Below are 27,115 nucleotides of genomic sequence, written 5' to 3'. Positions count from 1 at the left end.
AGTAAATAGCAAGATAAACCAGAAAGCTGGAAGATATTTAATCAATTCTGCAATGACAAGCACCTTAAAAATATGCAGTATAATAAGGACAAAGGCATTTGAAAGTGAAATGGATTTCATTTTCATATATTCAAATGTTAATTAGCAAGACTGCATTATGAAGTACATAAGAAATAAGTCCTTCACCTAGATTCTAAGGCTTCAAGTTTCTATAACCTTATTTTGCAACTTTTGTAACCTTATCCCCACCCCTCCCCAGAAAGTCCCAGAGTTTACACACAGCAGCAGCGGCCGTTGGGGTGCTCAGGACCTCCAAGCACAGCCCCACTGTGTGGCACAGGGCCGCAGGCTCAGCCCCGGCCACCTGGCACCATCATGCCAGCCCAGCCCAGTCAGCAGCATGGCGCCATGCACCTTTGGGTAGCTCCAGACCACTAAGGCTGTCACTCGGGGCCCTGTGCCACTCATGGGAACTGTGTGTCACACCAAGTCAGGTCCTGCCTGCATGGAACTGGCTGAGCAAGTGGGCAGAAAACAACAGAATGCAGTTCAACAAGGAGAAATGCAAAGTGCTGCACCTAGGGAGGAAAAATGTCCAGCATACCTACAGCCTAGGGAATGACCTGCTGGGTGGCACGGAAGTGGAAAGGGATCTTGGAGTCCTAGTGGACTCCAAGATGAACATGAGTCGGCAGTGTGACGAAGCCATCAAAAAAGCCAATGGCACTTTATCGTGCAGCAACAGATGCATGACGAATAGGTCCAAGGAGGTGATACTTCCCCTCTATTGGGCGCTGGTCAGACCACAGTTGGAGTACTGCGTGCAATTCTGGGCGCCGCACTTCAAGAGGGATGCAGATAACCTGGAGAGGGTTCAGAGAAGGGCCACTCGTATGGTTAAGGGCCTACAGACCAAGCCTTATGAGGAGAGACTAGAGAAACTGGACCTTTTCAGCCTCCGCAAGAGAAGGTTGAGAGGTGACCTTGTGGCTGCCTATAAGTTCATCATGGGGGCACAGAAGGGAATAGGTGAGTATTTATTCATCAAGGCGCCCCCGGGGGTTACAAGAAATAATGGCGACAAGCTAGCAGAGAGCAGATTTAGATTGGACATTAGGAAGAACTTCTTCACAGTTAGAGTGGCCAGGGTCTGGAACGGGCTCCCAAGGGAGGGGGGGCTCTCCCCTACCCTGGGGGTCTTCAAGAGGAGGGTAGATGAGTATCTAGCTGGGGTCATCTAGACCTAGCATTTTTTCCTGATTGTGCAGGGGGTCGGACTCGATGATCTATTGAGGTCCCTTCTGACCCTAACATCTATGAATCTATGAATCTATGAGCCTAACAGCGTGCAGGGCCCGTGCAGGCAGGATCCAACCTGGTGCAACATGCAGTCTCCACAAGTGACGCAAGTCCCCAGGTGACAGTCCAAGAAGCCTGGAGCTGCCCAAAGGTGCATGGTGCCACACCCAGACAAGCTGGGCCCACACAATGTGGCACAGGCAGTGCTGGGTGTCTGGAAGCCAGGGCTGAGCCGCGCTGCTCTGCGCTACCCCTCACCATGTGGGGGGCCTGTTCCAGGAGGGCCCCAAGCCCTGATGGCCCGTGCTGATGCAGAGAGGGGGCTATGGGTCATGTGGGGGGCAGGCAAAGTACCCGCCTGTCCCAAGCAGCCTCTCCCCACCACAATCCCCTTTTCCCCCAGTCTCCCACACCCATACAGCCCTGGGTCCAGTTCTCCCCACCCACAGTTTCTACTTACCTGGGGATGGAGCCCTGGTCTAGTTCCTTGCAGCTGACACCGCTCCTTGCCCTGCAAGGAGCAGCCATAGAGATGCTCTGGCTGGCTACTGGAGCATCTCTTTGGAGGACCTGAGTCTCTGGTTGCCCTGTCCCGCTTTTTTTCCGCGGGACTTTTTTTGATACCTGGATATTCAGGTATTACGTTTTGAGCCAACGCTGCAAATATGCAGTGAGGGAAATGTTTTTTTGTTCCCAACGTGCCTCTTGTCATGTCTCAAATGGCTTTGAGATGCGGCAAGAGGCATGTGCAGGCTTGTCTGGACATGCCCATCAATAGCAGCTGAAAAACAAAGATTGGCAGATATTTGATTATACAAAAAAGACTTATGCAATAAAGGAACACTTTTGTGTATGGTATATTTTTCATTTTTTTAGTGAAGATCTGTCTGGATTAGCCATAGAGCTGCACTGAATAATTTCCTATAACTTTTCTAATAAATTCAGTCTAGACCAGAAGAGCTCATTATTTCTGTAAAATAAATTATCTTGATTGCGTTCTTAATTTTATCAAACCATACAGGATTAAATTGCTACAGATATGTTTTTGGATTTTAGTAGGTTACATTTTTTGCCTCATTGATTCTGACTCATTTCTAATATTAATGTAGTATAACATTTGAGGCTTGTAACAGGTGACATATAAATTACTGTACATAAGATCTGCATGTGTACGTACAAGATCTACAAATCCATTTTTTATGTATATTCATTGATCCACAAAAGCAAGATGAAGAAAAAAAGCAAAAGTAAAACTCATCAAAGAAATATATTGAATAATATAGCCAACTATAAAGCTTCTCTAAACCCAAAATAGCTGCAAATAGAATTATATGCCACCAGCTAAAGAAATGGTGGTGCCTTAACCACACTAAGACCCAATGGTGTAATAGACTCAGGCTGGATTCTGACTTCACTTGAACCTAAATGAACAATTGCCTCATCAGATGATAGGCTACCTTCATTCACAGATCATATGCTGACTAAACATGGACCCTATACAATGTTTGGTCAGAATGTTACAGAATGAGGCATACTTCATCTCATAGAAGATATGTGGGTAAAACAGATTAAAAATTACTTTCACAGTAAAAATATACAGGACAGAGGCAAACAATTGCTGGTAAAAGAACATTTTTTCACAGAACAACTACTTTCTTTCTGACTTTCATAGTTTCATAGTTGGTAGGGTAGGAAGGGACTTAAATAGATCATCAAGTTCGCCCCCCTGCCATGGGCAGGAAAGAATGCTGGGTTAAATGACCTCGGCTAGGTGATTATCCTGCCTCCTTTTGAAGACCCCCAGGGTAGAAGCGAGCACCATTTCCCTTGGAAGTTGGTTCCAGATCCTAGCTGCCCTGTGAAGTAGTGCCTCCTAATATCTAGCCTGAATCTACTCTCAGTCAACTTATGGCCGTTAGTCCTTGTTACTCTGGGTAAGGCTCAGGGGAACAGGGACTCTCCCATAGCCTGCTGGTCTCCCTTGGCCAGTTTGTAGATGGCCACCAGATCCCCCCCTCAGCCTCCTCTTGTGAAGGCTGAACAGGTTCAGGTCCCATAGCCTCCACTCGTAGGGCCTCCCTTGCTCCCCTCGATCATGCAAGTCGCCCTCCTCTGGACCCTCTCCGTGTTGTCCATCCCTCCTGAAGTGCGGCACCCAGAACTGGATGCAGTACTCCAACTGTGGCCTGACCAGTGTCGCATAGAGGGGGAGGATCACCTCCTTGGACCTGCTTGTGATGCATCTGTGGATGCATGACAAGGTGCGGTTAGCCTTCCTTACTGTGTCCCCACATTGGCAGCCCATATTCATGTTGGAATCAATAATGATTCAAAGATCCTTTTTTGCCTCTGTGCTGACGAGAAGGGAGTTCCCCAGCCTGTAGGTATGCTGCTAGTTCTTCCTCCCCAGGTGCAGTACCTTGTACTTTTCCATATTGAAACCCATCCTGTTCTCATCTGCCCACCCCTGTAACGTGTCCAGATCCAATTGCAGCCTGTCCCTCTCCTCTAGCATGCCCACTTCTCCCCACATCTTAGTGTCATCCACAAATTAGAACAAGGTGCTTTCCACCCCTCGTCTAAGTTACTGATGAAGATGTTGAACAGTGCAGGCCCAAGGACCCAGCCCTGGGGGACCCCACTGCCCACATCCCTCCAGATCAAAAAAGACCCATCCACCACCACTCTCTGGGTATGGCCCTCCAGCAAATTTGTGACCCATCTGACTGTAGGTATCGACGCCACAGTTACCTAATTTCTTAATGACTTTTTTTTCTGTGCACAACGGAAACATACATAACACCTTCAAAAGATGGACTGGGTAACAAAATTTAATAACTTTATAGGACACTAAAAACAATAGACTATGGCTTTATGTTTGTTATAATCTCTGCCACCCTCTTTGAAATCCATAGGTAATGGGGGCATCTATGTGTCACCCTGTGGCAACATAGTGACGTGCTATGTCACTCTATGGCATGCTACAGTAAGTAGTGATCATGTGTGTCTATGTGTGATCACCAACTACATCACCATAGTGGTGCGCTTCCCGGGTATAGAGTGCCACTACGGTGACAGTGGCAAAATGTAACCATGTGCTGTGCATATGGTGCAGTAACCACCTGTACTGTGCCGTGCTTTAGTACTTCCTTTTGGAAATACTAAAGCACAGTGCAATAGCAATGTCACTGTACGGCAACATGTAGACACACCTAAGAATGCATACTTTTTGTATGGTTTTGTTCTTCTACGTAGAGAAGGCAGAGCCAGATGTCACCTATCTCTTCTGCATAATTAGGTTACCATTCCATTGCATTAACCTTATTTTAGAACTATTTTTGATTACTTCTCTTTGCTCCCACTTCACTAAAATTCTCTGTTTCTTAAATTATTGCTGTCATTGACACAGACTTATTTTTTTCCTGTCATCTAGTTTAGCCTGTATCTGCTACTTTCTCAGACCTGAAAAAGATACTTTGTAACTTAAAGCTTGTCCAATATCTCTCCAAACTATGCAACTGGTCCAGTGCAAAATACCACAAAAAACCCTGGCCTCCTGTACATTTCCTGAACCATAACAGTGTGCTGAAACTGCCTTACCATGGTGTAGTTGTGAGCCACCTTCATGAGCTCTGTGCATCCCTGTGCGTCTGCAAATGCTCGTATTCCCAAACAGTTGGAGGGGTGTAATAGCTTCATTAGAAAGTGGCAGCAAACTTCTACTACTTGTGGAAGTTGCAGGAGGCAGGCAGCTGCCAGAAGGTTTTCGATGGTATCCTCCTTCAGTTCCAAGCAACCTGAAAAGGGAGATTAAAGTACACATGCATTCTTGCTTCCTGAATATGTGCTTACATAAGAATGCAAGATTTCAATAAGGTTTTACCAAATAAGCCAGTAAGAAATTCATATATGGGGTTTGGATGCAACTTTAACACTAATAATTATTGAAACTTGCATTAAAAGCAACTGGGAACTGGGAATAATTAAGTTTCCTGCGCATCAACAAATCAGACCATGGGTGATGTGGCTGTATGTGTTAAAAAGCCTTAGCAAGGTCAAACAATGGAAAATCCAAAGAAATCCATTTTGCGGGGCAGGGTTAAGCTACAGTTGATTAGGGCTCTCAGACATGACAAATCTTTCGATATTTTTTGTAATAAAAGGGTACTTAGGGAAACCTAGAATCATAGAAAATTAAGGTTGGAAGGGACCTCAGGATATAATTTGGTCCAACCCCTTGCTCACAGCAGGACCATCCCCAGTTAGAAAATCCCAGCCAAGGCTTTGTCTAGCAGGATGGAGAGTCCACAACCTCTCTGAGTAACCTGCTTCACTAGGGGTGCAGGAGGGTTTTACTACCCTCCTAGTGAGAAAGTTTTTCCTACTGTCTAACCTAAACTTTCCTTGCTGCAACTTGAAACCATTGCTCCTTGTTTTCTAACTAGGTCTATGATGCAGTTTTGGTCACAATAAGCAAAGAACTGAAAAGATGCTAAGCTCCCAAAATGTGAAACTACTGCTAGTGGGAACATCCTCTAGGAAGAACCTTCTAAGTAATATTCAGTCTTTACTCTTAAAATAGGGCTGTCTAATTGGTGATCCATGGGCTGCTTGCAGCCCCTAGAGGTTACCATTCAGTCCAGGTGTGGCTCCCCACAGCATGGTTCTGCTGTTGTCACTGGATTCTCTAGGATTCCCTTCCCTCACTCCAGCTTCTATTTCTTGGGGCAAGGGAGCCCACAGCCAAGGGGTACTCAGAGGGATCTAAGGAGCTTGCATGACACCCATGCCATTCAGTATGGGGAAGAAGGTACCCAGCATAAAGCCCTTAGGTACTCAGAAGTCAGACAGCCCTGCCTTAAAAGTATCTTGCATAGATACATTATATTTCCAAAATATACAGTAAACCATCTTTTCTTCCTAAACATACAAATACCAAAAAGTTAATAGGTTTAAACATTAATTAAAAAATTAAAATACCATGTAGAGCACAGTACCAATAAGTTGGTGGTCATTTAAAAGCCTGAACCCTAGCCAATGGCTCTATGACATTACCCTTGGAGGGAGGAAATAGTTTCCCCAAGTGGTTTGTAAAGGACTTAAATATTTAGGAACCATAATGACATGTGTCTTAAAAAGATCATCAAGTAAATTAGATAAAAGATCAATGAAAAAAGATGGAGTTGACAAAGGGAACTGGATTCCTAGAAAATATGTTGATAAGTTGATCTTAAATTTGGCTTTAAACCTAGATATTATGAAGACTGTGATCACCTTAATACTGGAATCAAGGAAAAGACTCCCAGTGTTTTCTGGGGTACAGCACTGAGTCCCCTAGACTTTTAAATAACTGTAAGCGTATAAATCCATTGGCTTCAATGAGACTGGTTGCTTTACACACACACACACACACACACACACAGTTTCAGAACAAATCCAGAACCTCCAAACATTTGATAATTAGTTCATTGTTATAGTAATAAGACTCAAAATAGGAACTATGAAACTATCAAAGTATGTAACCATATGGGGTTAATTTTAAGTTGTGGTATATGAGACCAGATCTTTAGTATCACTTAGGTCCTTGAGATCAAAGAAACTATGTACAACACCTGACTTAGCCAAAAGTCCACATATGCAAATACAGTATTAATCTTCCATTTGATTAATAACACATTCCAATTTAACTTGCCATTTCACAGCACACTCTCTTTAATTTTCACATACTTAGATTTTTTCTCAGAAAAAAGCAGTAGAAATATATGCTAGATACAGGTTAACTCATTCTGCCAGGGTCCCTAACAGACAGCTTGGCCTGGGCTAATTGCTTAATTGACCACACCTGCCTAGGGACTTTGATTGGTAGCCCTACTTAAGAAGCTATCTGGCAAATTCTAGGACTTCCTGATTGGCTGCTGGGGCTGCCTTTTGATTTCCACCTGTGATGGCATACTTGAGATCAGCCAACAATTCTTTCTGAATGTCTGCTGTGGTAATTTCCCCTGGATCACTTCTCAGCCTGTTATTTAAGATCAAACAAAAGCTGGATCTTGGTGAGAGGGGATTCCCAGAAGGGGTGGCTGCAGAGGAGGTAGCTTAGGTTTATTCTACTTCAAATGATGGCATCTGACCCTGGCAAAAGAGAATGAACTACAGAGGTTCAATGGAATGGGCTTGGACGATGAATGTGAGGCAGTGGCAGCAGAAGACAGAGAAGGAAGATGGAGAACATGAAACAGAGACTGGAGAGCAGAAAGCAGTGAACAGTGGAACAGCACAATGGAGGTACTAGATTTAATGTGCATTAACTAAAGTGTGCTAATTTATATGTAGATGCACCCTTAGATGGCATGAATGGTGCAAAAGGTGATGGAAAGAAAACAGTTGTTTTTAAAGATAGTTTGGGCTGATGAAGAGACTGATGCTAACAAAAGTGAAGTGAGTAGGTATTGTTTTATGGAAGATGTTTTACTCAAGGTTCTGAAAGTACATCTGGAAGGCTTAAATAGCCTTTTGTTTTTATAAATGGAATGTGGGAGTTCACATTGTACACCACTGAAGGGTATGGCCAATTCTGGAAAACTCATGAGAAGCAACAATCCAGAGCTCAAATGCCACAAGTTCTTCTCAGGAAAAGCAGCACAAGAAAGAATAATTATATTGAAAATGTTCTTGGATTTAATAATGACAAAATATATTAAGTTATGTTTGGAAGGTCGCACCATAAAGGTGATACAGGTAGATAAAATATGGGACAAGTATGGGGTATGCACTGGGTCATGGTGATGTAGAGTGATTTTTAAATAAAGATTCAGGAAGTCCAGGCAGGGTGAAGCACCTCCCCATGATGATTACATTAGGGCCACTCTGAGGTTTATTATCTATTTTGGACAACCCATGATGTGCAGCAAGTGCAAGCTAGAGGGGCACCAGGCAGATAATTAGGTAGAGATATTTTGTTTTAAGTGTGGGGAAGGAGGGCACATTGCTAACAAATGCAAAAAGGCCCATAGGTATAAATTATGTGAGGATAAGTGCCATATCTTTAGAACATACCCAAGGCCTTTTCAAATAGAGTCCAGACCCTGGGGTGCATGGGGAGTACAGAAAAACACTAGAGGAAACTGTGTGTAAAGAGAGACCAGGAGAGGGGAGGAGGCAGAGAAGAAAATTAGGTGGTACAGGAGACCTTACAGGGAACTGATATGGAAGAGGTGATGGATGTATTTGTGGTGGATGTGACATAGGGGGATATGGTGATGGAGGAGGAGAAAGCAGAGGAAGGAAGGACCCAGAGCAGGAGGAGGAGGTTAAGGGGGGGGAGGAGGGGCAAGAAGCAGTGAATGATGAAGAGAAGAAGAAAGATACAGTAGAAATGCAGATATATTTTGGCAAAAGAAAGAAATATAAAAAGAAGATGACAAAGGAAGCTAATGCATGTGAGCAAGATTTGGAAGAGAAGCCCAGCTTATTTCCATTATCTTCCTTGGTGTTTAGGCCCAAGTGGGCCACAGAGGTGCTAGACCACCAAGGAAATAAAGGGATCAAAGGTTTTCTTGACACCTGAGAGATTCAGAATTCAGCTGAGGCAAGAGGAATGAGAGTAGGGTGTAAAAAAGAGTTTCCAAAGATAAGTGAGGATGATTCATAAACAGAGAACATTTTTTTCTTACAGAAATTTTAATGGTGTCGGTGGTGGTATCCTGAAACATCTGGAGTATTTTAGGGAAGTGTCAATAGGATAGGGAAGGTCAATAGGATAGGTCCTTTTTAGCACAAGTGCAAGTAGATAAAGCATACTGAAGGAAGGTGATGAGGGCTATCATGTAGGTCAGTTTCTAACAAAAAGAGATCTGCAGGGGTGGCAATACTAATAAAGAACCAACATCAATTAAGTTGGTAAAGGTGAAAGAAAGTATATGCAGATGATTGCAACACAAGATAGTAGAAGTAAAAGAAACAGAGATTTGAAGTTTTTAATGTGTATGGCTCTGAAGTGAAAGGAAACCTTTTAAAGAAGCTGCTGATAGGTGTGGCGTGGGGATGGCCCTGGAGAGTTATGGAGGATTTTAATTTTATTTTAAAGGAAGGAGATCAGGTAGGAAACGCTAGGACTGGGGCCTTAGACAGCACCTCCAGACTTCTGAAGAGTATTTTAAAAGATGATCACTTTGATGTATTGAAAAGGGAGATCCATTTTATGAAACTGGATTTCAGAGCAAAGTATCAGTTAAGGATTGATTCCATTCCCCCATCCCCCGAAATTGGGTGCGATTAAAAAAGGCTCATAAAAATCTCTTTCTTACCAGCCATTTTATGCTGAAAGCAATTTTACAAACAGACAGATTCTCCACAATAGAGGAAGAAGTATGGAAGTTGTATGTATGACTTTTAGAAGGTGTGAGATCTTCCAGAGATTTATAATCTTGTGTGAGGACTGGAGAACCCTAAAAAGATGTGTTAAAATGAAGCAAAAGTGGTGGCTCATGGTAAAGAAGAGAGTTGGGGAGGCAAGCAAGACAGGAGGGAAGGATTTAAGAAGCTACAGCAGAGAATAGGGATGAGGAAGGGGAAGGGTAATGGGGAGATGTGCAATAAGGAAGTAAAAAGGTTAGAAGTGGTAAATGGTAACATGAAAAGTTTAAGTAAATGGGTTGTTTGGTACTTTCATAGTAATAATTATACTGTCTTCTCAACCTGGTTTCCTCTCTGCCTGATATCCTGGTTTCCTAACTTGGTTTATTCCTAGAGTCCAATCTCAGATTGACCTCCTGATTTCCTGATCCAGCCTATCCCTTTATTTTACTTGCTCATGCTGACCCCAGTTGTCACCTTGATTCCTGAGTGGCTCCACACCTGGCCCCCATGACTTAGCATAACAAAAGCTTCCACTGAAGCCATTCTTTGGTTCATCTTCATACCATTCCACTCCTTGTTTTGATTTTGAAACAATGGTTGCGTACACACATTAAAATAAACTGAGAGATTTCTCCCAGGTTTGTTCTTCTGTAGAAAAACTTATTCACAGGAGAGAATATAGTCCTCCTGCATTCCTCCTCACTCACCAACTCCACCCAAAGCATATAGTGTGTTGCTTGTTGGACTCCGCTGCTCCAGCAGGGAGCAGAACACACCGCCTTCACAATCCCTACATTTTACTTCAGGGAAACACAGACTGACTATGGGCATTCTGGCAACATGTACAGAAATTAGCTCTCCCAGAATAATTTTTCCTGGGAGTGATTTGTTATTCCCAGGTTATTTTTCTCCAGGATAACCAATTTTTACTCTGAGAGGAAAAGCCTTAACATCTGTATGCTTATGGTTTCTCTTAGGAGAGCAGCCATTCTCTCAGGAGAAACCAAATGTCTGTATGAGGACAGTGCTGAAAGAGTCAACTGCTGATCTGGAAGTGTTTCTTGTTCTGCTTAACAAAAAAACATTCCCAGTCTTGGTGCCTGACCCTATGCACTCTTCCTTGCTTAACCACCAATTTATAGTGAAGCCAGCTATCTTCACATTTACAATGTTTTCTCACATTTAGAACAGAAATGGAGTGACTAAAGAACTGGAAAAGAGATGAGGACAAAGGAAGGTTTCAGAAGGAATTAAAATAAATGTTGGTGGACGTAAAATTAGAGAAACTATGTTTCATCCTTCTTTTGTATATTTCTTACTCTGTTGTAAGATTTGGAAGCCTTGCAAACTGGGGAAGTCAACAACCTTTTCAGAAAATGCCTTTGAGAGAATCTGAAAAAAAACAAAACCTTGTTATGGTTATGAGGAAATGGTCTTTCACCTAGGCTTTCTGTTGGACCCACCGTAGAAGAAGAAAAGGCAATGCTGAGGACAAATTATTATTTATGCTAGACCTACTATCCACTTTGATCTTAAAGACACTCATGATAGCCCTGAGGAACAACTTCAGCATTAGAGAGATTAAAACAGGCTTGAGGACAAACAAATTGATCTTGTTCACTGAAAATATATTTCTTTAAATAACTAATCTAGCTATTTTGCTGTAGGCTATAAAGGATTTTATGGTGGCTCATGAAGAATTATCTGCCTTCAGTGTTAGCCCATCAAAGAAATAGACAAATGGCTTCAGATACCTGGGGATAAGGGTATACTAAAGTTTGATAACTTTTCTTCAAAACTTAATGTAACAACTTCTTCTTGATGCTTTAGAAAACTAGGTAAAGACAAGATTCTTTAATTTAAGTAAAGTCAATTATAGAGGGTTTTTGCTATAGTGGAACTCATTTTCTTTTAAAATGGGTCACATGCTACTTTTTGTACAAATAGAGTAATGGGAAGTGGTAGAATTCTTCAGGACTTTGTTTCTGCAAAGTGTTAACATCCGTGACAAGTATATGTGCAAGGATCTTAATGTAACTCAAGGGTTATGGACAGACATTACACATAAACCGGCTTAAGTGATCAGAAGCTGGCTTAAACATGTAACAGAACAGATGTTCAGTGCACATAAACCATTTTGAAAATGGCTGAAACTGGTTTGAGATAAACCTGGTTGAATGTAGTATCAGACTTAACTGATTTGGCTCAAACCAGTTTATGCAATGTCTGCCCCAGACCCCTGGCTGGTTTAAGATAAACCAGACACCCCCAGCATCCTGGCATGCTCTCTGGGCTGGGCAAGGCTCTCTGCTCCACAGTAGAACTGGCCCCTCCCCTCTGCTCCCTGGGCACAGCTTCTCCAGCACAGACTTGCAGACACAGCAGGATCTGCTGACTTCCCTTGCCCTACACCTTCTCAAGCAGGAAATCCCGTTTCCCTTCCCCCACTTCCATCTCCCGCAGCACGAACCCTAGCCCCACAGATCCTAGGCTTGTGGTCTGCTACCTAATGCTGAGAGATGTCTGTGTGTATTTCTCTAATTTCACTGGGTCAGAGAGGCAGACAGAACAGGGCTTTTGGAGCTAATCAACAAGTCCTTCTGTAAGCTGTTTAAGAAGAGTTTGAAGTAATGGGAGAGAGGCTACTGTTCTGCTAATCAGGTGACAAAGACTCTTATCTGCTCTGGGCTACGTTTATGGTGGCCATCATAGAGGACAGTCCAGCTATCCTCTGTCCTCTATTGATGTGAAACTGGATGCCTTTATGTCCTCTATTTTCTCTTGAGGACATAAAGGCATCTGCTTTTGTATCAGTAGAGGATAGAAGACGGAGCAGGAGAAAACTGGAATGTCCTCTATGATGGCCCCCCTAGCTACCTTTCTCAACTGTCAGTTTGCTGCAGACTTTCTGACAAGCAGAGAGGGAGATTGAAAAGCTCCGTATCATCAACAGATGCATGGACTGCACACCACCCCTTGCCTCAGAGTGCTAGCTTGTGACTGGGGCCTCATAACTCTCCCACCCCTTGAGCAGCCAGCAGGGAAAAGCCTGGGTTGATGCAGGCAGACATCCCTAATGAGAAGGTCCTGCCAGGGCCTGGACATGCCCCCTCAGCTCAAGTCTGTGCAAGGGAATGGAGGGCTGCTCTAGCACCCCCCAGCTTCTAGCCTGAACCACTGCAGGCATGTGCCTGAATTTCTTCAGTCCAGAGGGATTTTCTGTATGGTTGCAAACTGTTTCAGCCTAGCCAGGTTAGACTAACCTGCAAAGCTTGAATCAATTCAGACTCAGGCTCTTTGAGTGTCTGTCCCTAGCCAAGGGCAGTAGGGGTGCTGATATCCTTTATTAGATTATCTGCATAGCTAGGAAAGATTTTAGACAAGCTTGGAACCATGGTGACATGTTACCATGGTACCTTGCATCTGAAGGTTTGTTAAAATCTCTCCCAACTATGCAGTAGGACCAATAAAAGATATCACAAAAGATCTCCCCCCCCACACACACACACATTTCTTGCCCCACCATGGCTATAGCATTGCTCCAACACTTCCATAATTTGCTTAAGTGCTTTTGTAAGTCTTACTACATTTTGGGGTATTAAATGCAAGGGTGAAACAAAGTCACTTTTAAAAATGGCACCTTATTGCTTTTAAAATACCTGCATTTTTCTCTGATATCACATGCTCTAGGACAGAGTTAGAAAAATGTAAACATATTAAATACTATCTTTCATCTTTTTATTTTAAACATTAATGAGTGATCTTCATTTTTGAATCTTGAAAATGGGAAGATCTAGACATTCAGTCAACATTTCTTAATGGGGCTATTCAGGGGTTGTTAACTTTTAGTTACCACTTACTCTCTTCTTTTTTCTTTTTCATTTTTATTCGATAAGTATTTGAAAAGCTACTTAAGCTGGGGAAAAAGCAGATTAATTGAGACTTAAAATCTAATTTTTAGTTGTATTAAAATTTAATTAAAAATTCATGGGAATAACGATCAAATAGAAATGTAATGGATCGTAAATGTAACTCTAAATTATCACTCTATTTGTGACAATTTTATGAGCATTGATTATGTGGAAATAAATGTGTCATTCTTTAGGATACATCCGAATTGTAAATACATAATTTGCATTACCTTGTTACCAGGCTTCAAGATTAGGGCCTTTTTATGTATTCTTTACTCCCTTCTTTCCATTGCTAAGTCTATTCCCAGGTCAACCGATTCATTTGTTTAGGTACTTTTTTTTTCTCTTCTTGTAGGGCATAGTCTGATTGTATATGTGGGGTCCCTTCATCCATAGGGATATCCAAGGAAGTTGTAGAGATCCTGAATTTAGGTGTATGATCAGGGCAATCACATACTCAGGTTGGGATAATTCCCTTTATCTATGGTTGTACAAACTTCCTGGTTCTGCTTCCTGTTTTAACCCTGGTCCTCTTGTAAGCTGACTGCTGATGCAGCCTGGGAAGTGGAATTCAAATCTTAGATTTCATAGACATCAGGGCTGGAAGGGACCTCGGAAGATCATCGAGTCCAGCCCCCCGCCCAAAGGGCAGGAAGTCAGCTGGGGTCATAGGATCCCAGCAAGATAAGCATCCAGTTTCATCTTGAAGGTGTTCAATGAAGGCGCTTGAACCACCTCCGGTGGCAGGCTGTTCCAGACCTTGGGGGCTCGGACAGTAAAGAAGTTCTTCCTTATGTCCAGCCTGAAATGATCTTGAAGTAGTTTGTGACCATTCGACCTCGTCATCCCTTGGGGCGCTCTGGTGAACAAACGTTCCCCCAGATACTGGTGGTCACCCCTGATAAACTTATAGGTGGCCATCAGATCACCCCTGAGCCTGCGCTTTACCAGGCTAAAGAGCCCCAGGGCTTTCAGCCTGTCATCATAGGGTCTGCTTCCCTGACCTCTGATCATGCGCATGGCTCTTCTCTGGACTCTCTCAAGCTTCTCCACATCCTTTTTGAATTGTGGAGCCCAAAACTGGACGCAGTACTCCAGCTGCGGCCTTACTAAGGCCAAGTACAGGGGGAGAATGACGTCTCGGGATTTGCTTGAGAAGCATCTATGGATGCAAGCCAGCGTTTTGGTCGCTTTACTAGCCGCCGCATCGCACTGCAGGCTCATGTTCATCTTGTGGTCAACGATGACCCCCAAGTTGCTGAGCCTGTCCAGGTCAGCCTGGATAACCCGCCTGTCTTCTGGTGTGGATGCTTTGCCCCAAAGTTTGGTGTCATCGGCGAACTTGGCCAGTCCGCTTCTGACTCCAGTGTCCACATCATTAATGAAGATGTTGAACAGTATGGGTCCAAGGACAGAGCCTTGGGGGACCCCACTGGTCACAGGACACCACGATGAGTGACTTCCATCAATTACTACCCTCTGGGTCTGACCCCGGAGCCAATTTTCCAGCCAGTGGATCGTGGAGGACCCAAGGCAACAATTGGCCAGTTTCTCCAAGAGGCGATCATGGGACACCAGATTGAAGGCTTTTTTGAAGTCAAGATATATGACATCAATCTCTTCTCCCTTGTCCAGGTGATAGGTCACCTGGTCATAGAAGGAAATGAGATTGGTCAAGCAAGACCTACCCGCAACAAACCCGTGCTGGCTATCCCTTAAGATGTTGACGTTGGCCAGTCCATTAAGAATGGCCTCTTTAATAAACTTTTCTAAGATCTTCCCCGGGATAGAAGTCAGGCTGATGGGCCTATAGTTAGCCGGATCCACTTTCCTCTTATACTTGGTCATAGATTTTCAGATAAAAGCAGAGTGTCCAGCCATTACTCTTTTGTTTATCCAATATTATATGAAATGCTTTCCAAAATAATTTAATTTAAACCCTTGCTCTGAACTCCTGTTTTGGGATAGCAGTGTTTAGCCTGTGAAATGAGCAACCTCTGTGAGTGGCACATGACAGACTGGAGGGATAGGGCACATGGTGACAGATGTGTCATGGAACAAAAAGCAGAGCATCAACTCAGGTAGAGGGTACAGGACAAGAAGCAGAAAACAGAGCCGTAGCTTAATCAGGGAAGAGATCAGAAAGCTGAGTAGCAGATCAGGTAAGGGAAAGATATCAGAGTGGCACTCGAGGAGTACGTAGAGCTAAATTTGTGACTCAGTTTGGTTGGCCCCAATATATTAGGAAGTTGTTTGTTTTTTCAAACTCTCCTCAGCAAGTCATTTCTTTCAGATTCCACTCAAGATTAACTCAAATATGTGACAAATGTGCTATGATGATCAAGTCATACTCTATGATTTTTATTCATCATTTGTCCTCAAGGATGCAATATGGTAAATGTTTTGAGTCTCAAGCTGCATTAACATCCAATAGTATTTTGAAGACTAACTCTTCTTTGGATGTAGTCCTTGCCACCCTAATTTATGTCTTTGTTAATTATCCTACAACAGGGCCTTCACAGGGATAGCCTTATGTTAATCAAGGAACTTTAGAATTTTGTCAAGGTGCAAAGGTTCTACATTGATCAAGTTTTAATGAATTCAAGTCTTTTGGTTGTATCATCATTTTCTTTTTTACCTACAAATCTTTATAAGGATTGAGAACTTCAGTTAATATACTGAAGCTCTCTCTATGCTACAGTACTGTGTTTGTGATCAGCTGAATACTCCCAAATTTCAAAGCAAGGTGAATTGTGGTAGAAATGCTGCCATCAGAGGAAATAATTTCCTCCCTGCTCTGTCTGTTTGTCTGACCTGCACAGCAACAGCAGGGAAGACACCAGGCTCCAGCACGTAGGGCTTCCCTCCCTGCTGTGAGTTCACCGGCTGCATGGGACAGGCAGGAAGCACCGGCAATACAGGCAGCTGTGCAAAGGCTGAGCCCCCAGCTGCAATGTGCAGTGCTGGCTGGAGCCATGCCCTGCCAGGTGCCTGCACCCTGAGTGCCCTATGTGCTGCTGCTGCCACCGCTTGCCAGGACTGTGTTCCATAGGGGACAGGTGGCTTCCTCCCAGTTCATGTAAGTTTCAATCGCAGCAAAAGACCCATCTAAATATTTCAACATTACATAAAAAAGGCTATTTGTAAGATCAAGAAGTGGCCATTAGCTGATCAAATGAAGCAAAGAAACTGTTGTTTGTTAGCTTTAAAACTGTTCAACTTGAACTGCAAGAGGATTGAAAATAATAAATACATAGTGTCAGGCTCTTGCTCCAAGAAAGAGGTCCATGTAGACCAGAATTCTCTTGTTGCATAGGAACTGAGGTCTAGGGCACACTGCAAATAGATTTGGATTCTCTCCAGTATTTAGATCTTACACTATAATTTAAAAATACCTTGCTATAACTTATGACAACATAAAAAGACCCCTTCACTGACTGCATACCTCTCATTGTCACATCTCACCCCACGCTGGAACCTGTAAAAAGGACCATCAAACAATTACACCATATGCTCAAAAATATTAGACCTTGAGAGAGAGTTTCCTATCCTGCTCCTGGCTTCCAGACAATCTCCAAAACTCACCCAAATCATCATAAGAAACAAACTCCCCAGTGATCAATACATGCTAAGTGGAACAGATCCTTGACTTAACAACAAATGCAAAACCTATCAACACTTCCGCATTTCCCTCATAACGGATATTCTTTTGGAATCAGTGAATCCTATGTGTCTATCATAAAGTGTGTGTCTACACATGAAATTAATGTGAAGCAATAAACTCCAGAGCAGTTTGAACTGGAGTAAACTACTCCCGGGCACAGCATCTACAAGTGTGCCTAGGACAGCAGCAATTTGAGCTGGGGCAGTGTAGGCAAGGGCTGGCAGAGGGTACCAGGGGGTCAGTCCAAGGTTCTGGGTAGCAGTGTTGGGCAGCAAAAAGGTCAGCTGGAGCATGTGGGTGTTGGAAGTGTGGAGCTATGTGGCTAGGCAGGCAGGACTGACCAGGCACAATTTACATCCATGGTCAGTATCTACACATGCATTTAACCACAGTAAATTACTACAGAATATGATAGTACTGTCCATAAGAATTACTTCCCCCCCACCCTTTTTTTCATTAAAGCTTTTTATAAACATGTCCTCTGACCATCTCATATATGTTTGAGTTCCTGTTTGTACCTGTCATAACACTGAGTATGGAGAACACATGACAGTACTATTTTACAACAGCGCAAAATAGTTTACTGCAGCCTGATATTGTTGCATGTTTGGTCGGTGATGCTTTACTCTGCAGCTAATTAGTCTACTCCAGAGTAAAGCACATATGTAGCTGCAGCCAGAATGTATTATATCTCATCCAGCACATTAACTGTTCTCATAGACACTGCCTGGTATATTCTCACAGAAACTACTCTCCAGAATGCACTCTCAAAGAAAAATGATGAGAGACAGAAACACAATCACAAGAACCCTTTTCATAGAACAACCATTCCCTTTTTGACCTTACATTCCTTGTGCCCAAGCAAAATGGACAAAAGACAGGCCTAGTAACAGAAAGTCATAACCTTGCTGGACACTAAAAATAATGAACTAAACACAGTCAATAATTTTATTGCTCTTTTCTATTTACCTATACCTGTTAACCTCTCTGTACTCCTCAGGTAACAAAAAGCATTTTTCCTCTGTTCTTCTATAGAACTAGGTTATCTATGCAACTTTACTTCTCTTTTTTTAAAGCTAGTTCTTATAACTCCCCTTTGATCCTCATTTACAGACCTCCTCTTTTCTTTTAAACGACTGTTTCATTTATAAACAGAGTTAAACACAAGCCACTTGTGCCTGGAAGCTTGTTTAACTTTTCTCTCAACTATACGGTTTGTCCAATAAAACAAATGACCAAAACCACTTCATTCTCATTCTATAGCTTAACTCACATAACTACATACATACATACATAAACACATGCATGCATATATATGTAAATAAGTACTGCAATGCCAGTCCTGTTAGTGCATATAGTGAGACCTAAATCCAGGAAAATAATAAGGTGCTAAATCCAACAAGTCCAACAGTACCAAGCACAAAACATACACACAAATCTTTTTAGCATATGAAACACCAAACATCTAGAGTTCAACCACTGAGCATAGTTCAACCTACTGCCAACTCTGCAAAGAGTTGAGCATTTCTTCACCTACCTCAAGGTGATATTCATTTAGGATTCATGAACTAGCTGTCCCTGGCCTAAACCCCCTAAAAGGCCTAAGGGGTAGAGATGCTAATACAAAACACGTAGTTAAAACTACTTTCACTTAAACAGAATTTTATATATTGTTTCAGGTAATATATAAAGGGTGAGCCACACTAAAAGCTTGGTCTTAGAGCACTCACCCAGGTATTGGCAGGCCTGGATTCTGTACTTTCTTCAACCCTAAGCCACAAGAATAGAAACAAATGTGTGTGGGGCACTTTTAAAACCTACTAATGGAATTCTAACATTTTGCACAAAAAATCAGTTACTATTCTACCTATTAGGTGCTTAAATGGACCTAAGTGTGATCCTATTACAACCTTGTTCACGTCCCTGAGCAAACAAAGGTGTGGGCTTCTTCATCCTGCTCACTGCTTTATTGATTTAGTCTTATGATTAAAATGTTGGTATGCTACAAACAATTCAGACATGCCCCTCTCTTGAGAATTTCCTCCTGGGCAGCTTAAGATGAGAACAAACATTTGCAGCAGCCAGCTCAAGTTTAGATGGCTTAGTTTAAGCTGGGTCCCATGTGTGTAAGCAGTCACTTAGAGGCACAGACAGCTGGGAGTAAGTAAGTCTTGTGGGGGGCTTACATGATTGGGGGGGCTGGCTGGTGGGTCAGTGAGGGGCCTGGCAGGTGTGGGGGGGTTGGCAGGTCCATCAGGGATTGGGGGGGGGGGGATTGGGGGTGGGGACTGCCCAGTCTAGGAAAGGTAGTTGGGGGAGTGGGGTGGCAAATAGCTTGATCAGAGTTGCGGAAGGGAGTTAAGAACAGAACAATCCTGGGGCAATGGTGAGTGGGTGGACTTCCCCAGCCCCACAGCTCAGCTGTGAATATATGAAACCATTTACTGGGTTAGGTTAAATTTTGATTCATAGGATTCACCTTTTATCAATCTAAAGTTAGTTCTCAGGGTACCCAAAATGTAATGTGTATATATATGAAATGTAAACATGTAATATTTGTATATACCGTTAGTATATTGCCTATTATGAGTCTGATTTCCAGGTGCCAAGTTATTCCAATTCATTTAATTTCACTTGCAGTTTCAATGAACCAATGAACTTCAGTGAAATTATGTGGTTGGGCATGAGATAAATGTATGTTTCATTTTTGCCTGCAACAACATTCATTGTAAAACTAGGTTCAGTAATGCACAATTTTTTATTTTGTTTTTAGGCTTTGGGAGCTAAACATTTCTGCACTCTAGATAACCACTCATTCCCTGCCCCCCAAAAATGAAGGGGAAAAAAAGGAAAAAGACAGAAAACATTTTGCACCAAGCTTGGATGGGTTGAAAACAATTTCAGACAGACAAATTATTAAGGTAACTTCTTCCTACTCATGATAGATGACCAGCTCTGCAAAAGCCAGAACATTGCCTAGAGGCAATTGCCTGTGAAATGAAGACAACAGAGTTGCAGGTAAGTCAAGTAAAAAAAAAAAAAAAAAAAAAAATGTATCCACACAGATAACATTCTATTGTCCGGATGTTATGTGTGTTAATGCTTTCATATAACTTGTGGAGGTGGCAACTGTAGGATCAAGAGAAATTAATGTTATTTTAGATTAAAAGAAAGTATGCTTAACTATAAATTCTATAGAATTTATTTTTTCAGGGGAATTAATTTTTAGATTACTTTCAAGAGTCTCAAATATTTCTATATCACTGTTCTCTTGTACCTTACATACAAATGTCAACAACTGCTCATCCACCACAATGAGACAAAGTATTGTTAAACAACAAAGAGATATGTAGTTTAGTTCCATAGTTAACACCTCAAAAATAATTTTATATGCATTAAAACAAATCGATTAGTTTAAAAACATTCTTGGTATTTCCTTGTGTGTGGCAGAGATATGTCTAGTAATAAATGCTTCTGGGAACCATGTTTTCCCATTAAATATATATTGTTTCCCTTAAGTTGTATAGTAAATGAGTTGCAGTAAAAAGGCAGCTGATCAAGGAAAGACTGAGCGCATCTACACAAGACATGTTACTGTGCCTAGTTTAATGTGCAGTATGTGCACACATCTACATGTACATACCCTTACTGCACAGTAAAAATGGCTAATGCAGGTATCAAATTTAGTCATGATTAGTTAAAGCACAGTAACACATGTGTAGACACAACCCAGCACTAAGTTTAGTGGGTTGTGGTGGAATAAAGCTTTTTTGTTTCAAACACATGCCAACCATGAGAGTGATGCTGGGGGTGGGCAGGGGGTGTGTGGGCAGTGGGCCAGGTGAGCTGGAGAGGGGAGATGGTCTATCAGTGCCTCCCACACCCATTGCCCTGGCTCCTGCTGGTGGGTGTGTGGCTCACCTGGTGTCTTCCTGGCAGTGGACCTGCTGCTGGTGCTGACACTACCACTGCGGTTGTGCTTCCACCACCAGGCCATCTCTGCCCAGCATGCCTTCTCTGCCCAGGCCTCCCAAAACAACTCTACCTGGACTTCACAAATATTGTGCAGCACACACACTATTACAGTGACCCAGGGGAGGTTGCTCTCAGCCACTGTGAGGTGGGCTGTGAGGGATCACCAGCTAAAAGTGCACTTGGCAAGAGTACAGGTCTGGCCAAGGCACTAATTAAAATGGGCCTGGTGGGGGTCCAGGTGCCTTGCGTAGAGCCTAATCAGCCACAGGAGTGGGTATGCTGGTTCCCTGATGAGCAGGGATGGTCTGATGTTGGTGCCCAGCTGTAGGTCCTCACTCCCAGGAGGATGATGGCAGTCTCAGTGGTGGCCTCCTGAAGCTCCTTGTCATCATGGCTGGCAGTAGCAGCTGTGCAGTAGCGGGGACCTGGGAGGATGTGCAGTGGTTGCCCAGGAAGCGACAATGTGTGAGGGAGCTGACTAGAGCAAAATGGCTGTAAACCAGGCAACGGTGACCACAGTGGGCGAGCAGGATGACTGAGGCAGCCAGGAGGATCAGGGGATCTTGTTCCTGGCTGCCAGGACCTAGGGCAGCCATAGCTGAGGACTGCAGATGGGGCAGGAACAGAGTTGGCACATGCTGCCTGTGTCTGTACCAAGCTGCTTGTCTGCCCACTGAAACTGGATGCCCAGACACCACAGAGTGGGGTGGGAAGAGGTGTTTTAAAGACACTGGCAGCTGGGTCTGGCTTCAGACATAGACACCAAGTGATGGCAGCTGGGACTGGAGCCTGGAGCCCCAACTCCCACTGCACTGGTGGCCACAGGGACACATGGCAAGGCTGTAGGGACCTGACACTAAATGTATTGCCAGATCACTGCATCTGCAGACACCTTCTAAAAATTGCTTACTGTGCCTTAGCTTAATGTGCAGTAAATCTAGTCACAACTAATTGCACGTGTAGATGTGCCCACTAATTCTCTAAAGACTGAGTAATTGGTATTCTAGAGTAAGCAATATTGATTAGATCATTTTATCAATACATTTGCATAACTTATGATATTTGAATTAAACTAGTGGTTCTAATGATGCTATACTTGAGTTTACACTTTAATGAATACTTTGTAGTATTTTTTTATGAATGTGTAATTATTTCATTAGAAAATAAAATATCTTACCATATCTACTTCAATTAATGCCAAACTTATCGTTTATATCTTTTTATATTTTCTTCATATTTTCAACACTAATCAAGTTGGGTTTTAAGGATACATAGAATACTTTTAATTAATTTTGCTGTAGAGAATTCTTCCTCACAGCAATGTTAACATGCTTCAAGATCATTAAAGTTGTGTTATTTAGCAGTTTAATTTCCTACCCCTCTTCTTAATATAACTCTTAGTTGAACAATTACATTTTATAGAAGCCATCAGTTCTATACAAAACTTGAAGTTCTGCTGTAACCATGCAATTCAGCCTTGCAAATTTGTTAGAACTCCATGTATTTATGCATCAGCAGGGGTCCTGGTTTTCTCTGATTTAAAAAAATCCCCATTTTTCAGTTTTTAAAAAAGTAACCTAAAATCCACATTTTTTTCCATGATGAAAATGAAAGCCCACTAATGTATAAAGTAGTGTTTCGTTTTCATCACAGAAAAATGTGGATTTTGGCTTACTTTTTTAAAACCAAAAATTGGGAATCTTTTTAAATCAGAGAAAATCAGGATCCCTATACCCCAGTGAACACAGTCCATTTTCAAAGTCTCTAGGGCTGATATTCAATGCACAAATACATGGAGAAGGCGATTTACTGTCAGTATTAAGGCTGTTGTTTTTTTTTCTTTATGACTACTATGTTTAACATACTATTATTTTTTCTAAAAGAAAATAAACATTGTTGGAAAGGACTGAACATTACCAAAAACAACACCTATGCCCTTCCCCAAATCAACAGACAATAACACTTTCACATAAAAGTACAGAAAGTGAAAAAATTGGGCAAATACCATACTACAGATACTTAAGTACATGCATAATAATATTCAGCTTAGTAGCTCCAAAGTTATGCAACTGTTTGCTTGAAGATGTTAAGAGCACAGTCCTTCATTCTTTACATATGGAAAACTTAATTGGCAATTGGAGGTTTCAATATTCACAGAATATGTCCCTATGAAATATATTCCTCAATTTACAAGATAGGGGAACAGAAAAGGTGAGTTGCTGAGAACCTCCTCTAAGCCTAGGACAGGTGAAAGCACAGAGCACCTTGAAGAATTAAGCCCACAAAGGTCATGTGTCTATTTTAGACTAGTGTGGAAGCTTAAGGCTCTCCATAGGAATGTGCATAATCCTACCACTCAGGACTTGCTCATCCTCTTTGGTTCTCACCGGCCATGCCTTCCTTTGATGTTAACAGAAAATCCAAAGGGAAAAGTAAATACTGGGAGGCAAATTGCTGTTTCTCAATAGAATTCCTCCATCCACCCAGCTATTTACGGTACAATTTCTGAATTATCATCAATCTTGCTATATCCACACAGTCTGGAAAATGCCGCCAAATGGCCGCTTGAGCGGGTTAAGACCCATCCCACAGTACTGAGGCATTTACTCTTGCAAACCCTTTGCCTAAGGCCAAACTCAAGCTTACATGCCTTCAAACTCTCAAAAAGGAAGACTTCCTTCCACCCCCACTAGGGATTATCTTCTCCTTCCTCTTTCACTAGTAGTAAGAACAATATTGAAGCTTCATTTCCACTCCGTCCTACTTCAGAGGTCCTCCTGGAGCACCACAGCCAGCTCATTCAGTGCCCTGGCTGGCTCTGCATTCTCTTGTGAAGGCAAGCCCCTTCTCTCCACAGGGCAGCTCTCTCTAGCTGGCCCCTTCTTATCTTCCGTTTAGGCTAAGAACATGGCACATCTCACTCACCAGCTAAGGCCCTCGCACAACCTCCAAAGCATCATTCTAGCGTTGGATCTCCCTCAGGTAAATTTTGTCATTGCCGGTCTTCCTCCACCAGCTCCACTGATCCCAGCTTGGGTTGGGTAATCATTGTACCTCCATGCAGCTGCATGAGCTCCTGCTCCCATGACTCCCCTCTCCAGGGAAAGATAACTCATTCGGCTTCAGAATTTTAACTTCCAGGTCAGAGGTTAAAGCCTATCCGTTGATTTCCCTTGCACCTGCCCTTCCTCCCAGGGCAGTCAGCAGGATCAGTTAAAGCTGAATGTTGGTTTCCCATAGTTTATTAGGGTCTCAACTGGCAGGTGAGGGACTCCCCATCTGCAGTTCTCTTGTCTGCTTTGTGCTTTGGGACAGGGCATGACTTCTGCCCTGCCACAGTTAGGCTACATTCATATATAATCAGTTTCTCTATTACAACCCCTAGAACAGTTGGAAAGATCTATTTATTACAAGCCCTTTTAGTTTATATTAATAGAGCTCAGTACTAAATCTGTCTACTGATATTCACAGTGGTAGTATGGCACAAAAGAAAGCAACTTTTCTGGTGGGTAGATGAAGAGGAACAGTTCAAACACCAATAAATATAAGGAAAAGTGACCTTCGTGGCTTTCTTTGATAGCTTAAAAAGTGCTTTTAGTATAAGTCAGTATTGTCAAAGGTATGTTTCAATAAAAGTAGACTGACACAAGTTAGGACTAACACTGAAGAATTCTAGAGTTAAAATAAAGCTCTCAGGTCAAAAGGTTTTTTTCCCAGTGAAGATTTAAAATGAGTGTATCACTTTTGTGTCCCAGCAGGAAGTGAATAATGTTTTGTGCGCAATGTTTCCAGCTGCCTATGTGGTAAAACTGAAATGCCCTGTACATATAATGAAAATGAGAGAATGAAAACTTTTTTTGCAATATATTAATGAAAGAGAGAGTATGGTACAAAGGTCCACAATTTTGAGATTTTTCATACAAAATACTTTTACTTTTTGTAAACTAAAAAGATCAAGTGAGACATTTTATTAGTATGAAGGAACTGGAAGGTTTATGCAAGACAGGGTAAGATAAGTTCATTTCTTATAGAAATGTCCTGAATTTCAAAAGTGCTCAGCAATTAGCAATTCTGTGATTTCGCTGCCAGATAGACTGTACCTTACTCAGAGTCACCTGAATGGCATTCCCATAAAGATGCTAAAAAAGGGACACACAGATCAAAGACATCCAAATAAAGGCATGACATTTATGATAAAAGATTCTCTTCATTGACCAGGATTCAGGAAACCATTGAAGCCACATTTTGGAAAAATGTAGCTATGAGCCTGGGTGGCTGTGGTATTTACATACAACATTGAAGAATTTTAGTTTTGAAATGCTACATTTTTTTTATTACTTTAATTGAAGATCAGAGACTGTGATCAATTTTGTGATGCTTTTACCTCATTGATCATTTATTTATAAATATACATATTTTCAGCCTCTGAGTAAAGTTTATGATGTTTTCAGTATATGGTGAAAATGAAATAGTTCTGCCAGACTATAATATATTGTAAAACTGAGGGACAGAGTGACATTGGGCATGCCTACATGTGCCCCTACAATGCTGTTGTTACTGCGCCATCATTTAGTACTTCCTTACTGCACCATGCCTGTGGTGCACAGTTATTTTTAGCCCCTATGTCACTGTAGCAAGATACTATACGGAGGGAGCACATAACTACTGCAGTGTAGCTGTGACATCACAGTTTGTGCCTGCTGATGCTACGTTGCCATAGCACGGTGCTACAGTGACATAGTGTCACGTGGAGATGCACCCATTAAAATATCAGAAATATATAATAGCTCATCACTGCTTTAAAATGGTGGGAGTGTTATACTGCCAAATATTATTATCTAGTGATATAACTTATTTTCATGAAATAAGTTTACCATAGAAAGTTAACAATCTCAGATAAAGATTACCTTAGACAAAAGATCATGCAGCTTACTTTAAGTCACATGACAGTAGATCAGATTCCTGGGATCCAGGGGCTGCACCAGGAACATGATCTAAGTAAGTCAAAATAACGGGAAAGGAGGGCAGGATCAGGGGGACACTAGTGGTTGTGCAGAGAGCTTTGGGAGGAGCTAACAGGTCCTTGCAGGTGGTTGGTGGGTGTTTTTGGAGGGTTGTCTGTACAAGAATGGGGGCCAGAGGGTGAAAAACAGTGGGCATTTGTACATGTGCTCCAGGAGTGGGGGCGGGGCACTTTAACTAGAGTGGCTCTGAGAGCCGCTCTAATTAAAGACCCCAGAGTGTCTCTTGTATCAGCATCAAAATGATGGCAGGGACACGTTATCTAATGCTCTTTCAGTGAGCTTTAGATAAAAACGTCCCCACTGCCATTTTGAAGTGCAGGGGCACTGATACATGAGATGCTTTGAAAAAGCTTTCAAATTCTTTGAAAAAAATTATCAAGGCTCACATTTGCGAGAGCCCAGCAGGAAATTATGCTGAGGGGAAACCTGCACAGGTTTGTAGCACGTAGATCATGCCTGACTAATCTAGTCTCTTTTTATGACCAGTTACAAAACACCTGGATGCAGGAGGAAGGGTAGACATCATTTACTTAGAATTCAGGAAGGCCTTTGATACAGTATCCCACACCATACTGGTGAACAAGTTAAGAGGCTGTGACTTGGATGGCTACACAGTCCTGTGGGTGGCAAATTGGCTAGAGGGTCATACCTGGAGAGTTGTAGTAGATGGGTCGGTATCAACCTGGAAGGGTGTGGGCAGTGGGGTCCCGCAGGGCTTGGTCCTTGGACTGATACTCTTCAATGTATTCATCAGTGACTTGGACGAGGGAGTGAAGTGTACTCTGTACAAGTTTGCGGATGACACAAAACTGTGGGGAGAAGTGGGCACACCGGAGGGCAGGGAACAACTACAAGCAGACCTGGACAGGTTGGACATATGGGCA

General features: G+C 42.4%; 1 protein-coding gene across 1 annotated transcript in view; it reads right to left on the bottom strand.

Annotated features, from left to right (window-relative positions):
- Positions 1 to 27,115, bottom strand: part of LOC102378331 (kelch-like protein 1) — a 363,249-nt gene that overhangs the window by 173,543 nt on the left and 162,591 nt on the right. Inside the window, exon 5 of the mRNA XM_006036205.1 lies at positions 4,900 to 5,096. Within this exon, the coding sequence (XP_006036267.1) occupies positions 4,900 to 5,096 (197 nt within the window). The remainder of the gene's footprint in view (positions 1 to 4,899; positions 5,097 to 27,115) is intronic.

Source organism: Alligator sinensis, unplaced genomic scaffold (assembly GCF_000455745.1).
Source record: "Alligator sinensis unplaced genomic scaffold, ASM45574v1 scaffold936_1, whole genome shotgun sequence".
Lineage (NCBI taxonomy): Eukaryota > Metazoa > Chordata > Crocodylia > Alligatoridae > Alligator > Alligator sinensis.
The sequence above is the reverse complement of the archived record's forward strand: the minus strand, read 5'-3'. Positions and strand labels throughout refer to the sequence as shown.